At 35.0% G+C, this 14055-nt stretch overlaps 2 protein-coding genes across 2 annotated transcripts in view; one reads left to right on the top strand and one right to left on the bottom strand.

Annotated features, from left to right (window-relative positions):
- Positions 1-13962, top strand: part of LOC135074602 (GILT-like protein 2) — a 31517-nt gene extending 17555 nt beyond the window's left edge. The window contains exons 2-5 of the mRNA XM_063969286.1: positions 11663-11736; positions 11863-12015; positions 12157-12330; positions 13744-13962. Of these exons, the coding sequence (XP_063825356.1) occupies positions 11725-11736; positions 11863-12015; positions 12157-12330; positions 13744-13962 (558 nt within the window). The 5' untranslated portion in view covers positions 11663-11724. The remainder of the gene's footprint in view (positions 1-11662; positions 11737-11862; positions 12016-12156; positions 12331-13743) is intronic.
- LOC135075640 (GILT-like protein 1) lies at positions 7036-8965 on the bottom strand. The gene is made up of 5 exons (XM_063970049.1): positions 8866-8965; positions 8675-8748; positions 8379-8546; positions 7495-7698; positions 7036-7337 (listed from the first exon to the last, which is right to left on the bottom strand). The coding sequence occupies exons 1-5, from the start codon at positions 8930-8932 to the stop codon at positions 7101-7103; spliced, it is 750 nt and encodes a 249-aa protein (XP_063826119.1). The 5' UTR covers positions 8933-8965; the 3' UTR covers positions 7036-7100.
- Positions 13963-14055: the final 93 nt, after the last annotated feature.

Below are 14055 nucleotides of genomic sequence, written 5' to 3'. Positions count from 1 at the left end.
AGAGTCACTTCTTCAAAAAACAGGTAATTACGTTTGAGCCAACTTTTATGGCTATAAAACTGTTAAGTTGGGATTAATCGCTATCCATCTGTTAAAGAGGACACGTGAGATCATTATTTGGTTTTATAACCATAAAAATTGGTCTAATTGATCCCAGAGGTGGGCCTAAAGTGAGGTATTTTTTCAAGTCACATTTATGGTATATGTTAATCATTTGTTAAGAAATTAAATGTGTTTTTCTTAAAGGATATTTATTGGGCTTTCAAATAACACCAATATTGTTGGGGCACCATGATTGTGTCAGAAGAAAATCTTTAAAGTTCGCGTCGCGGAAGGTGCGGTTTATTTGACGTTGAGTATAGAAAAAAAACATACGGGTCGAATTGAGAACCTCCTCCTTTTTTTGAAGTCGGTTGATAAAATACAAGGCAATGACGGTATTTTAAACGACATGCGCCCAGTTGCTTTTGTCATAAAGTTATTCCCGAGCTTTAAGCTCCAATAGCAACATTGTCTCAGCCAAGTTCCTTGTAAGTCGTTCTCAAGTCGGTATACGACCCTTGTTGAGCTTAATAAAACCAGTGTAATAGTACAATCTCTGCTCGCCCTTCGAGATAGCGCAGAAATATTGCCTTCATATCTCCTACGAGGCGGTAAATTGATGGAAAAATGTTGTTGATCCCTCGCGCAGAATAAATAAACTAATACATATTTCATGGACATGAGCGTCTATGAGCTTTGACATTGGTATGGATATGTTAGGAGTCAGAATTCTGATTTAAGCGCGATAGAAATAGCAGTTAATAAATACAGAGTTCTTAGTGTTTTTTCCAATTACTATGTTGCCTAAGCTAATTCCAATGAATGCGAAATTACTTTGAAGACTAATAATAAAGTATTTTTGATTAAAGTAAATAAGAATGCATTGAACTTACAATTAGATACACATTTAAAGTACAATAGCTGTGGTTAAACATAATTTCATCAATCCTATGTAGGTACCTATTTGTGAAACTATAGGGACTTAACAAACTATTTCTTCTAAGTGTGTTTATAATGTAACTGTGAATTGGTTGCGAACCCAATACTTTTATAGTCAAAACGAGTGAGTTTTTCAAGTCTGTCCTGCACAATGACTCTACATCTCTTAGCTAAAATCATAAACAGTCACATCACGCATGGGGAAATCTAATCGCGAACGGCGTAATCTGAATTCAGGAGCAGGCATCAAAAGCTTGTAGACATTCTTGCTCCTGCCAAGCCAGAACACTGGCACACTGAAATTAAATCAACGGTGGTTGAGCACTGCGTGGATTTCTATGCAAATCAGTTTACCAGTACGGCGACGCGATTGCCGCAAAATTGATGCCATTTCTGTTGCTTTCACACTCGGTACGGTACCATTTGTTTTATTGCGCAGTTACTGTATGTAAAGCAAATTTTGCCTATAAATAAAATATAACAAAGCTGTATTGTCAGCTACAAAGCTGACAATGATTACTACTAAGTATGATCGTCCTAAGTGGATAATTTTAAGTTGCTTATAAATTGGTTATAAAACCACATTTTTTGCAAGAAATCCTAGGTGTAAAAAGTATTAAGCCGAAACACATAGCCATTCTGTTTAGATGACTCTACTCGTATCAGTTAGGCACAATGAATATCATCAAGATATGTAAACTACATACGAGTATTTCGGCATATTGTATCTTAATAATTTTTAAAACGTATGTATGTTCTGGATACAGTATGTTCGATGTTCAGACAGTTCTGCTTCTGCTGTAGTTAGGCAACCAAATCAAATCAATACCACTTGTCTCATCGTAAATAATGAACCTAACATAGTTTTATCTATACACTTTTGCAACCCCACCCATTCAGACTAGGGGAATGAAATGGGTAAGTATTAATCAATTAAACGCGTCAGTCGTCTATTTCTCTGGCCGATTCATTAGCGCGTAAATAAGGCTAGATGTAAATCATGTCATTAGGCGTCTGCGATCGGAGCCACTTCTAATTGAAAATAAATCTCATTAGGAGCGCGGCAGAAGCGCAATTTGCCTTTCGCTCCTTCCATTTATATTTTTACATTACGGTATTGTGGGGATTTAATAAACATTTTCTATGCAAATGGTGATTAGATGGCTTTGTTGGATGGAAACATTCTGGAGATTTTAATCAACTGGACAGTCTATTGGCTGAGGAGTCTGATTGCAAAAGAACTTACTGTCGTGTTACAAAGTACACATTTTTAAGCCTTGAAAGCGATAGAGATTATCTCGTTCAAAGAGTTTGATTAAAAAATATGATTTTCCTCTAGGAAAAATGTTTTGACTCTGATGAAACTTAAACTCTCTACCTTTGCATGCAATTCAACCTCTATACCAACAAGGATATTATAAGTAGAGGACAGTGTTTCTTACTCTAAAATTTTAAGGGAAATACTCTTCTTTCGGCGACTTTCCAAAACTTGAGGGCAACGGATCACTTTGAATTGCATTCATATTCAATCTTACAATAAAACATGCTCTGCAATGGGTTCTGACTCTGAAACTAAAAACATAAATATTATGTATTCGTTCGTTCGTTCGTTCGTTCGTTTTAGCCGAAAGACGTCCACTGCTGGACAAAGGCCTCCCCCAAGGATTTCCACAAAGACCGGTCCTGCGCCGCTTGCATCCAGGTACTTCCCGCGACCTTCACCAGATCGTCGGTCCACCTAGTGGGAGGCCTGCCCACGCTACGTCTTCCAGCTCGTGGTCGCCACTCAAGAACTTTCCTGCCCCAGCGGCCATCAGCTCTTCGAGCTATGTGCCCCTCCCACTGCCACTTGATTTTAGCGATTCTGCGGGCTATGGGCGGGCTGCGGGAAATATTATGTATAATAAAAGCAATAAAAGCAATAATGGTGTCGAGTGAAAACAAAGAGTGCAATGTTTGACTTCGCACATCACATCCGTTTCTCTTATTCCGCGGTGAAACTATGTAACCCAATTTTCACTTCGGGAAAACATCGGCTTATTGTTTTAAAAATGAAACCCGTTTCCATTTTGCTTTGTGGGACAACCAATCGTATGCTGAAATACATTACTAAACTAGAGTTTGAATTGAGTTTTTTGGTGCGTCAATTCGTAATATTATGAGCATGGAAGAGATCTTTTACTAATTAATGACAAAACTGATTTATGGATTTATTTTGTCTGTCAGTTACTAGTGTGGTGTGTAATAAAGATATCGATCAACAAGCGAAAGAACTACAAACTACATATGTAGAATGAATCGATGTTATGACATAGAGAGAAAAATAAGTCTTTTACAAACCCATGCGTGAAACTTTCGTCTCAAGGAAATATAAGCATTAGCAGGTACACCACGTGGCAGGTACGAGTATGTTAAAAAAACCGGCCAAGTGCGAGTCGGACTCGCACACCGAGGGTTCCGCCGTACAAACGTAGCGGTTTACAATTTATGACGTATACTTACTAGATATCGTAATAGTCTTTAAGTTTTGATTCCGTTGCGAGTAGTGGCGAATTTCAAAATATGCGGTATGATTATAGGTAGACCTCAGCGTTTTGAATTTTTGCGTTGATTTAGAATTTTTCACAGTTTAGAGGCAATTAGATTTAAGAAGTGTTTGATATGAATTTCAACTTTAATATCTCTACGCGTTCATGTGAAAAAGGGTAGGTAGTAAGTTTATAATTATTAAAAAAAGATTTTATGTCATGTAAGCAAAAATAATATTTTAATATTTTATGTAACTTCAAATTTATCATTTTCGCAATTTTTCCTTTATCTGTACTACATAACGTTGCTTCGTGCCGAATTTCAAGATTCTCAGTTCACGGGAAGTACCTTGTAGGTTTTGATTCCCTAGCGTGTGACGGAAATTCGTCTAAGGTGTCGGTATAAACTGCTGTATCTTTTGATCGCGTTAACTTAGAAGTTTGATTTTTTCACTGCTTAAAGGGACAATAGACCTAGGTATTTGGTATAAATTTCAATTTGATACCTTTATTCGTTCGTGAGAAATAAGGTAGTAAGTTTCATTTTATTAAAATATTTTTATTCTATTATATAACTAAAAAAATGTGATTTTCGTAATTTTTCCTATATTTGCATTATATGACAATGCTTCATGCCAAATTTCAAGATTCTGAGTTTACGGGAAGTATCCTGTAGGTTTTGATTCCTTTGCGAGTGTCGAAAATTTGTTGAAAATATCGACATAATCGGCTGTATCTTTTGATTGGCTTGGCTTAGAAGTTTGATATTTTCACAGCTTAAAGGGACAATAGACTTGAGTATTTCATGTGAATTTCAGCTTGATACGTCCACGCGTTCTTGAGATAAAGGGTCTTGACAGACAGACAGACGGACAACAAAGTGATCCTATAAGGGTTCCGTTTTTTCCTTTTGAGGTACGGAACCCTAAAAACAGGTAAACAGGGAAAACCCCATTAACACACACGCGTGCTAAGTGCATCGATACTGTACGCGTCCGACATCAAATTAATATTTAACGGGGTAGGAAAACCCCTCCGCCATCGTGAGAATCCCCACCTGCTTCGAACGTGCATTATTACAAAAATAGGCCGTTTACCCGTAACCTTGCTGTAATAATCGTTACTTACGGACGTTGGACTATTTTTTACAGTAGAATTTTATGATTGTTTGAATAACATTTTCTTTATCTCCCCTCATGAAAATACATTTTCGGTTGCGTGTTTAGTGGACACGCGAACGGCCTACCGAGCGCGTTAATAATAACTTAACGAGTACATCTTCATAAATATGTTACAGTATAAATGAAATAACAGAAAAATAAGTGATTTTTTCATTGAATTTTAAAAATGATTTATAATCAAACGCGATCAATCACGATTTCACGGTTTAATATACTTTTAAACTAGTTTGTTGAACTTTAATCTTTTCTTTTGATAGCCCAACTATACAGTGTGAGTCACGTTAAAGTGTAAATATGAAAATAGATGAAACTAGACCTATTTTTATCGACAAAAAACAGGTCAAAAATTTTTTGAGACTTTTTTTTAATTTTTTATAGAATTTTTTTTCTTCCAATTACTTATTGTAAAGAAAGCGTAATAACTTTTAAACTAAGCGGTATATCCTGATAAAATAAAAACAGTAATAATGCTCAATAACAGGCGATACTAAAAAAATACATAAAATACACAAAAAAGGCCAACAAATAATAAAATATGAAACGTTTTGAAAAAAATCTGCTTTTAAATTCGTGTTTTTTTGGTTATTTGATAAATTTCTCCAAAAAATGCCCCTATAACCGGTGGTTTTTATTACTTTTTATTATTCACTATCGTATAACCTTCGTAAAACCAAAAATTGCACGTCTCTATCCCTATCACAACATTTGCTATGATCGTTTCAACAAAGGCCTGCCACAACATTATTCTTCGCTACAGGTAGAGACAATTTTAATTTTAACTAAAATGCTTATTTTACTTCGAAATCTTTTGTTTTTATTTGAAATCTAACTTGTCTTTATCAAAATTACAAATCTAGAGCCATTTTCAGTTTCGTTGTTACCGAAGCTTTGAATGGCGCGCCCGGAGAGGCTTAGTTCAAACGATCATTGCAAACGTTGTGATAGGGATAGATACATGCAATTTTTGGTTTTACGAAGGTAATACGATAGAAAATAATACAAAGTAATAAAAACCACCGGTTATAGGGGCATTTTTTGGAGAAATTTATCAAATAACCAAAAAAACACGAATATTTAAGCAGATTTTTTTCAAAAAGTATCATTTTTTATTATTTGTTGGCATTTTCTGAGTATTTTATGTATTTTTTTAGTATCGTCTGTTATTTAGCATTATTACTGTTTTTATTTTATCAGGATATACCTCTTAGTTTAAAAGTTATTACGTTTTCTTTACAATAAGTACTTGAAAGAAAAAAAAATCTATAAAAAATTAAAAAAAAATCTCCAAAAAATTTTGACCACTTTTTTGTCGATAAAATTAGGTCTAGTTTCATCTATTTTCATATGTACACTTTAACGTGACTCACACTGTATCTTGTGATAAGGAAAAAAACTAGATTGAAAAGTATCCTCATTTGTAGAAATGGCATGAGGAAAAGTAATCGCAGGTGGCAATTTTCTAAAAATGCACAAAAACTTAAAAATCTTGAAAACGGTGATATTTTTACTGGGGTCAAAATTGGACGTTAGGGAGACCATGGCGAGGCCTATAGATGGTTACAGGGTTATCCATTGTTTTTGGGACACCCTGTATACCATGGACATTAGCAAAAACAAAACAAAACTATGTGTAAAATGGGATTGAAAAAAACTGGTCCAAATTACCGGACTCTCCCTTAAGTTTAAGTAGGTATACTTACCTCATAATAAGTAATAATTATTATTTAAAAAACCCAACTGCGTAAAAATGAACTAAAAAGATAACAACAAGACAACTCAGCCTTAGTGTTCACAAATGCAGTCGGAGGCATCATGACTAATTCTTTTGTTGGTGATATGTATTTGATGCCTCCGAAAGCCCCCCTCCGAATTACCTACCATACATTTTTGTAATCTACTTAAAAAACTTAAAAAGCCATTTCGATACCCCACTCGATAGGCTTTGAGAAAAAAAAAATTTTTTTTGAAGACATTATGGCGCCTAAAATCCGCCATTTGTTTTTCAATTTTAATATACCTAGCCAGTGTCACTCTCACGATTAAGACGAATCTAACGACAGTCTCACGCTAAAATCGGTCAAGCCATTTAGGCTGTAGGCCGTGCCAAAGAAATATACATACACACATACACTCGAAAAACATAACCCTCCTTCTGACGCAGTCGGGTAATAAAAACTTAACTAACTAAAACAGTTTTAACTGTAACATAGAAAGTCTGCAGAGTGACTAAAGTTACAAATACACGTCTTGTCAAAAGAAGTCCACTCCACTTAGAGACCACATCTGACTTTGGGTGTTAATACTAAACCGATTTTGTTAGGTAGTAATCAAGTAAAAATCAAAAACATTGTAAGTGCAGCTCTTTATTTTCCATAGAACATCGCTATTACATAAGCCTGCAGTGATGCTATCATTTTACATCTTTACACGGTTCAGGAGGGTTCTTGAACAAGGCGCAGACGTCTTTGATTAGATCCTCGTGTTTCCCTGTCCAGGGCTCTAGGTTGAGTTCGACGTGGGGCAAGGAAGTGTATTTTAACAGACTATACTCACCTAGAAATTCAAATATCCGGTCGCCTAGGTCACTCTTGGCACAGGATTTGATATTTGCCAAAACTTTATCGCTAATGTTCATTTTCGATCCACACTGCAACAGATGAGTGCAAAACAAGTGATTAGGAAATTACAAATTACCTAAGTGTCCTTAATGGCCTCGTTTATATTCTATCATCTATAGTATAAAACTACATAGTTTTAATCACTTAATATCTTAATTAAACTATATAAAATGAGTTTATAGATACCTCATCGACTGCATCATCGTTGGACCCATTTTCAGATCTTTCAAGATCCATCAAGCAGGTGTTGAAATGTATGCTTTTATATTCTTCTTCTTTTTCTTCTTGGGCGAAGTAGTAATGTGCACATCCGTGCAGTTTGTTCCCGTAACACTCAAGTTCTCCATGCTGGCACCAAAAGGTAAGTGTACCGTTGTAGTATTTAGTTGTCTGTAGAATAAAATGAAAACATATTTAGTTAAATCACATTTCATAATTAATTTGGTTTCAAACGTCACATCTACCTTAAAATCACCGTTATTGCACTGTTCACAAATTAAAGTGTATACAGGGTGTTTCTTGTAAGGTGTCAAGCCGAAGGCAGGTGATAGGTGAGGACTAGACCTATCGATTTCACCCCCATGTATGTTCTACGATTTTTCGTAGTTTAGAAGTTATCGTTAATTTTGTGATTTTTTTAAATTTTATGACCTAGTAGGCTTTAATTTTTTTTATCTTTTTTTTGGGTTGACTTTTCTCAGATTTCTTTTTTTTGACAGATTCCCTATTAATTGCAGATGTTTGAAAAAAATAATCACCTTCCTATCTTTGATACAAGATAAAAAATTTTTGCTAGAGACATAAAAAATATGCTTTTAGCAGAACATTCTAATATTTTCAACTTAAGAGTTTGAGAGAAAAATAGAATTTCCATAGGTCCAAAATAATTTTGGATCTATGGAAATTATTATTTTTTTTCAAACTTTACGTAGAACATACATGGGGGTGAAATCGATAGGTCTAGTCCTCACCTATCACCTGCTTTCGGCTTGACACCTTACAAGAAACACCCTGTATATCAAATTTTAAAGTTAGACTCGTAGCAACTTTTTTCGTAAATATTAACTTACCGCGGCTTTTCCATATGGGATGGTGATAACGCTCAAGTGATCGCCAAGTTTGTGTATTAATTCAGAAAAATAAGTGGTATCGAATTGTCTGCAGCCCGGGCACATGGTCTCGTAGAATAGGTACACCAGAACAATCTCCTTAGAAACCTCATTATTTAGTTGAAAATTCTGAAACACATTTGAACCAACTTTTTAAATAGTAACAAATATGAGTTTGCAAAGACTATGGTTTGATGATACTTTTAGTATTAAACTAAACTAAAACACATTGCATAATCTAAAACATTTTTCTAGACCTTGTGCGGGACCGAAGAAGCGATATTTCCCATAAATTGTTGTAATCTATTTGTACGACCGTGTACTCGTACATCTGTGAAATAAATCAATTTAAAGGACCTATTGTAGATTTAATCTAATATTAAAGGTTACTATGTAATATCACACAATGTTTAGCATTAAAGTTTAAATAAATGTTAAAATTACGAACCCTTTGATTGTGTACTTCCAAACACAACAAAAGTTAAAGCAAAAAGCAAAAGATAATATGCAGCCATTGTAGACAACGGTGAATTGTATTCTTAGCAAGTAGAAATGAAGAATCCTTATATATGGTGTATTGTAGGTAATTACTTGTATAACAATGCAAATCATAAGTCAAATATTTATAGCCTGTAAATTATTTATTCTAATCGTTTGTTTCAGCGTTCCTCTGTACAATTTTATGCTTATTTTAATGTTAGTAATATAATTGTCATTAATAGATTTCAATAAAATTGTGAACAAAATAAAACGGATGATTATATTTATATCCAACCTACATATATTGGCTCTAGTTCTACTATAAACATTTCCAAACATGATAGCCAGCACATCAAGCTAAACACTGTGGCAAATGTATGATAGTCTGATGTGCTGTAATCTGTACATATCTAGAATATGACATAAAATATCTAGGTATATGTATTTACTAGCGGCCGCTCGCGACTTCGTACGCGTGGATCCCGTTTTACCCCCGTTTCATCTATCTTACGCGGTTTAGATTTTTTCATACAAATGTTTTTTCCCGCTAACTCCCGTTCGCGTAGGAACTTTGCAATATCCTATTGTAACTAAGCTTTAAGTTTACTAAGGTAGTACAGCTGCATGTCAAATTTCAAGCGTCTAACTTAAGCGGTTTAGATTTTTCATACAAAAGGATTTTCCCGCTAATTCCCGTTCCGTTCCCGTGGGAATTTCGGGAATTCCTTTCTTAGTGCTCATCTACGGTACCTAAGCTACGTCCCTTCCAAATTACAAGTGCCTACGTTTAGCCGTTTAGGCTGTGCGTTGATATGTCAGTCAGTCAGTTTCTCCTTTTATATATTTAGATTTGCACTGCCCGGTAGGTCGCATTCAGAGCTCCGTTTTATTTGATGAAAGACGATGCCTCGCTGTTCGTTTGTATCTACATTAACGAGCTTTTTTCTCTCCTTTTAACATGCCAACACATGCTTATCGACTCCTCCTCCTTTTAACATGCCAACATAACTCAACACATGCTTATCGATAGTTAAAATATAAGGGAAACATTGATACTGCTTTCGCGAATTAAATCTGAAGTCTCAACGAATAATTACTTACATAATCTTTACTTATTCTATCAATTAATAGCACATATAATGGGCCGTAAATTGTATGACCGATATCTTTAAAACGTTAACAATCAACCACATCTCCTGATACAAACAAAGCGATTTGCCTCTACATTTATCATGCATACTGAAAGGGGTGATGGAAATCTCTACAAGTTCCATCTACATAGTCCGAGCACAAAATAGAAAAGTAGTCCGAATCTGTCTTTCCTATTTAATGTAACCTGGGTACTTTTAAGACTAGTATTCCGTCTTATACCTCTTCATCACCCCACCCCACCATCAAAGGAGACGGAGGAAAAATGCAGACTCAGTTACAAATTCATATCATCAAGTCGCCCTTAAATACCAAAGTTACTTTGTCTGTCTGTTGAATAGATAAATACAGATATACTTAAATAGTAGAAGAAATACGCAGTTAAGTAACCAATCCGCAGATCAGCGACTCGAGTTGCGACAGAATTGATATTCAAACTACCTGACAACAATAAGATAATAGGTAGCTGAAAGCTGTTTCAGGAGCCGCCGCGCTTGCAAAGCTTTCAAGTTTTCTGAATCTATGAAATAGATTATAATCCTACCTACATAATATTGTAAATTTAAAAGTTTGTGAAGATGGATAATTGTTAGATAGGTACGGTTTCTCGCAAAATAAATAAAATAAATAATAAATAAATATAATTGGACATTAAATTGGACAAATATTCTGTGGTTGTGCCTTTAAATAAATAAATAAATTTTACACTGCGCCTCTAGTCCTAAACTAAGCAAAGCTTGTACTATGGATAGTAGACAACAGATATAAACGTACATATATTTTTTTTTGTAAATTTTATACATAGTAACACCCAGACCCGTCACAGACATTAAAATATGTACATCATTTTAATTTTTGCCTGGCCGGGAATCGAACCCGGGACCTAAGACTCGGCATAGTAGTCCGTTCTGAACCACCACACCAAACGGCCGACGAATCTAATGAAAGGTTGAGGAAAGTAATATTATTGTTTATACTGAATAACATAGGATATTAATACCTAATTTATAATGATATTGAGTGAACCTGAATTTCAAAAGCTACCGTGTATTCTGTGACTATAGTATAAATTACACTTAACACGTTTTGTATAAAAACACATTAAAATAACTAAATTCTACGTGATTCAAATATCTATCATTTCTTTCAACAAATAGTTTGTGTAAATGTCACAGTTCTTTAGGTATGCAAAGCTTTATTAGCAGTGAATTCAGAACATACCAATAAATACTTATGTTTAATTATGAGTTAGGAATACCAACTACTTAAGAATTTCATGTTTTGTCCTCATGACTCCACGTTCTTTAACAAAGTAAAATACCTAATTAGTATATAAAGTGTATTCAGTAGTTCTACTGTCAGTATCAAAGTAAAACGTTACATGAACACTATTTAAGACGTCATACAAAATAATGTTTTTTAATTTTATTGCATTTGCCACTATTCTGGCTTTTATAAATTGTCGAGAAATCGGTACGTGATTAAAACTTCTTAATTAATTAATTAATTTATTTATTTTAAAACCTTAAACCTTCATTTACAAGTCATCTCGTAAGTTACCAATACTATTTATATCTAAAATTGACTAGTCTAAGTTTCCCTCTGGTTTATTATAGATCCTCTTTCAAAATGGGGCAGTCTTAACAAACTTATTAAAATTAGCGGAGTTGACGAGCTGATGTACAACCAGGTAGATATTATAAATTAATATAATTTTATCCTGACCGTTATCATGAAAACAACTTATAGAGTTTTTATACATTATTTTGTATGAAGCTTGCTTTATTTTTATTAAGGTGATTTTGTTTGAATCTAGCTCACAGTGCAAGTTGATACACCAACTATACATTTGTACTACGAAGTTCACTGTCCCGGATGTATAGAGTTCGACACGACACAGTTGAAAGAAGTTATTGAAGTGTTGCACCAGTATGTGGACGTCCACACTTATCCTTACGGACATGCTAGGGTAAGTTTTCAAACAAAATCATAATAATATACTTACGTATAGTAGAGCAGGCTTTAACCCGAAATATAAAACAAAAATACTAATCTTTCCTCATGTAATATTCGTACAGATTGACAATAGGTTTGAATCATGTATTTTCAGACAGTTAAGCATGAAGATGGCACTGTAGAAGTGACCTGCCAGCACGGACCAGCTGAGTGCTACGGAAATATGCTTCACGCATGCGCGTTAGACATCATAGCTAACGGCACTGAAGCTTTGCTTTTCAACGCTTGCATGATGGGCCAATACAGCAATGACAAAAGTGCAGATAAGGTAAACTTTGAACAAGCAAACTTCACATATGTGTTTTAACTGTTATTAATGATGCTGAAAATAGTACCAGTATATGGTCATCACAAAAATCGACCCACCTACGTTTTACAGGAAAAGTCGTTTCTACTGACACAATCATGGTGCCCCAACAATATTGGTGTTATTTGAAAGCCCAATAAATACCCTTAAAGAAAAACACATTTAATTTCTTATTAAACGATTATAAACGATTAACATATACAATAAATGTGACTTGAAAAAAGACTTCACTTTGGGCTCACCTCTGGGATCAATTAGACCAATTTTTATGGTTATAAAACCAAATAATGATCTCACGTGTCCTCTTTAACAGATGGATAGCGATTAATCCCAACTTAACAGTTTTATAGCCATAAAATTTGGGTCAAGCGTAACTACCTATTTTTTGAAGAAGTGACTCTGGATTCTTCTACAGACACATTTTTTTGGGGTAAAAACCTTTCCTTTAATGAAATGAAGTTTAGAACTAGGCTTTTAAATGGTGCCAATATTGGTGGGAAGTGGGGATGCATACGTTTGAAAGTGCTTGTCGAGGAAGGGTCGATTTTTGTGATGACCAGGGTATAATCAGGCTGCACTACCGCCTTCAGCATTCTCTGACTAAGAGATTTCGCTATACATGACAAAACAATTGTGATCAGCGCAAACTTCTTCACCAGAAATAAACGCATTTTACTTGAGCGGAGTCCATGGATATTTATTAATTACTAGCGGCCGCCCGCGACTTCGTACGCGTGGATCCCGTTTTACCCCCTTCATCTATCTTACGCGGTTTAGATTTTTTCATACAAATGTTTTTTCCCGCTAACTCCCGTTCCCGTGGGAATTTTGCAATATCCTGTTGTAACTAAGCTTTTAGCTTACTAAGATACCTGCATGCCAAATTTCAAGCGTCTAAATTAAGCGGTTTAGATTTTTCATACAAAAGGATTTTCCCGCTAATTCTCATTCCCATGGGAATTTTGCAATATCCTAATGTAACTAAGCTTTAAGTTTACTAAGATACCTGCATGCCAAATTTCAAGCGTCTAACTTAAGCGGTTTAGATTTTTCATACAAAAGGATTTTCCAGATAATTCCCGTTCCCGTGGGAATTTCTAAGTATACTATAACCTGCCCAGGAGTACGAAGAATAATTGTACCAAGTTTCGTTAAAATCCGTCTAGTAGTTTTTGTTTCTATAAGGAACATACAGACGGACAGACGACAGACAGAGAGACAGACAGACAGACAAAAATTTTACTGATTGCATTTTTGGCATCAGTATCGATCACTTATCACCCCCTGATAGTTATTTTGGAAATACATTTCTTCTTCTATTTTGGAATCGACATCTCTACAGATTATTTATTAATGTTTACAATTTTATTTCAGTGTGGTGAAAAGATGAACATCAATGCAAGCCCAATAAAGGACTGTGCGAAGAGCCAGAAAGGCACCGATCTCCTTGTTCACTATGGTGAAGAGAGCAAGAAAGCAGGTTTCCAATACGTCCCCTACGTCCTTCTGAATGGGGAAGAGTGGAGAGGGAAAAGCTTATTGAAAGCTGTGTGTGCATCATTCAAAAACCCGCCTGAACCTTGTACACAATAGTAAAGTTTACGATGAAATATATGTTTAGAAATACTTTTAAACTGTCATTTTTAGGGTTCCGTAGCCAAATGGCAAAAAACGGAACCCTTATAG

The sequence above is a fragment of the Ostrinia nubilalis genome, chromosome 1 (genome assembly GCF_963855985.1).
Source record: "Ostrinia nubilalis chromosome 1, ilOstNubi1.1, whole genome shotgun sequence".
Taxonomy (NCBI): domain Eukaryota; kingdom Metazoa; phylum Arthropoda; class Insecta; order Lepidoptera; family Crambidae; genus Ostrinia; species Ostrinia nubilalis.
This window is presented reverse-complemented; position numbering and strand designations above follow the sequence as displayed.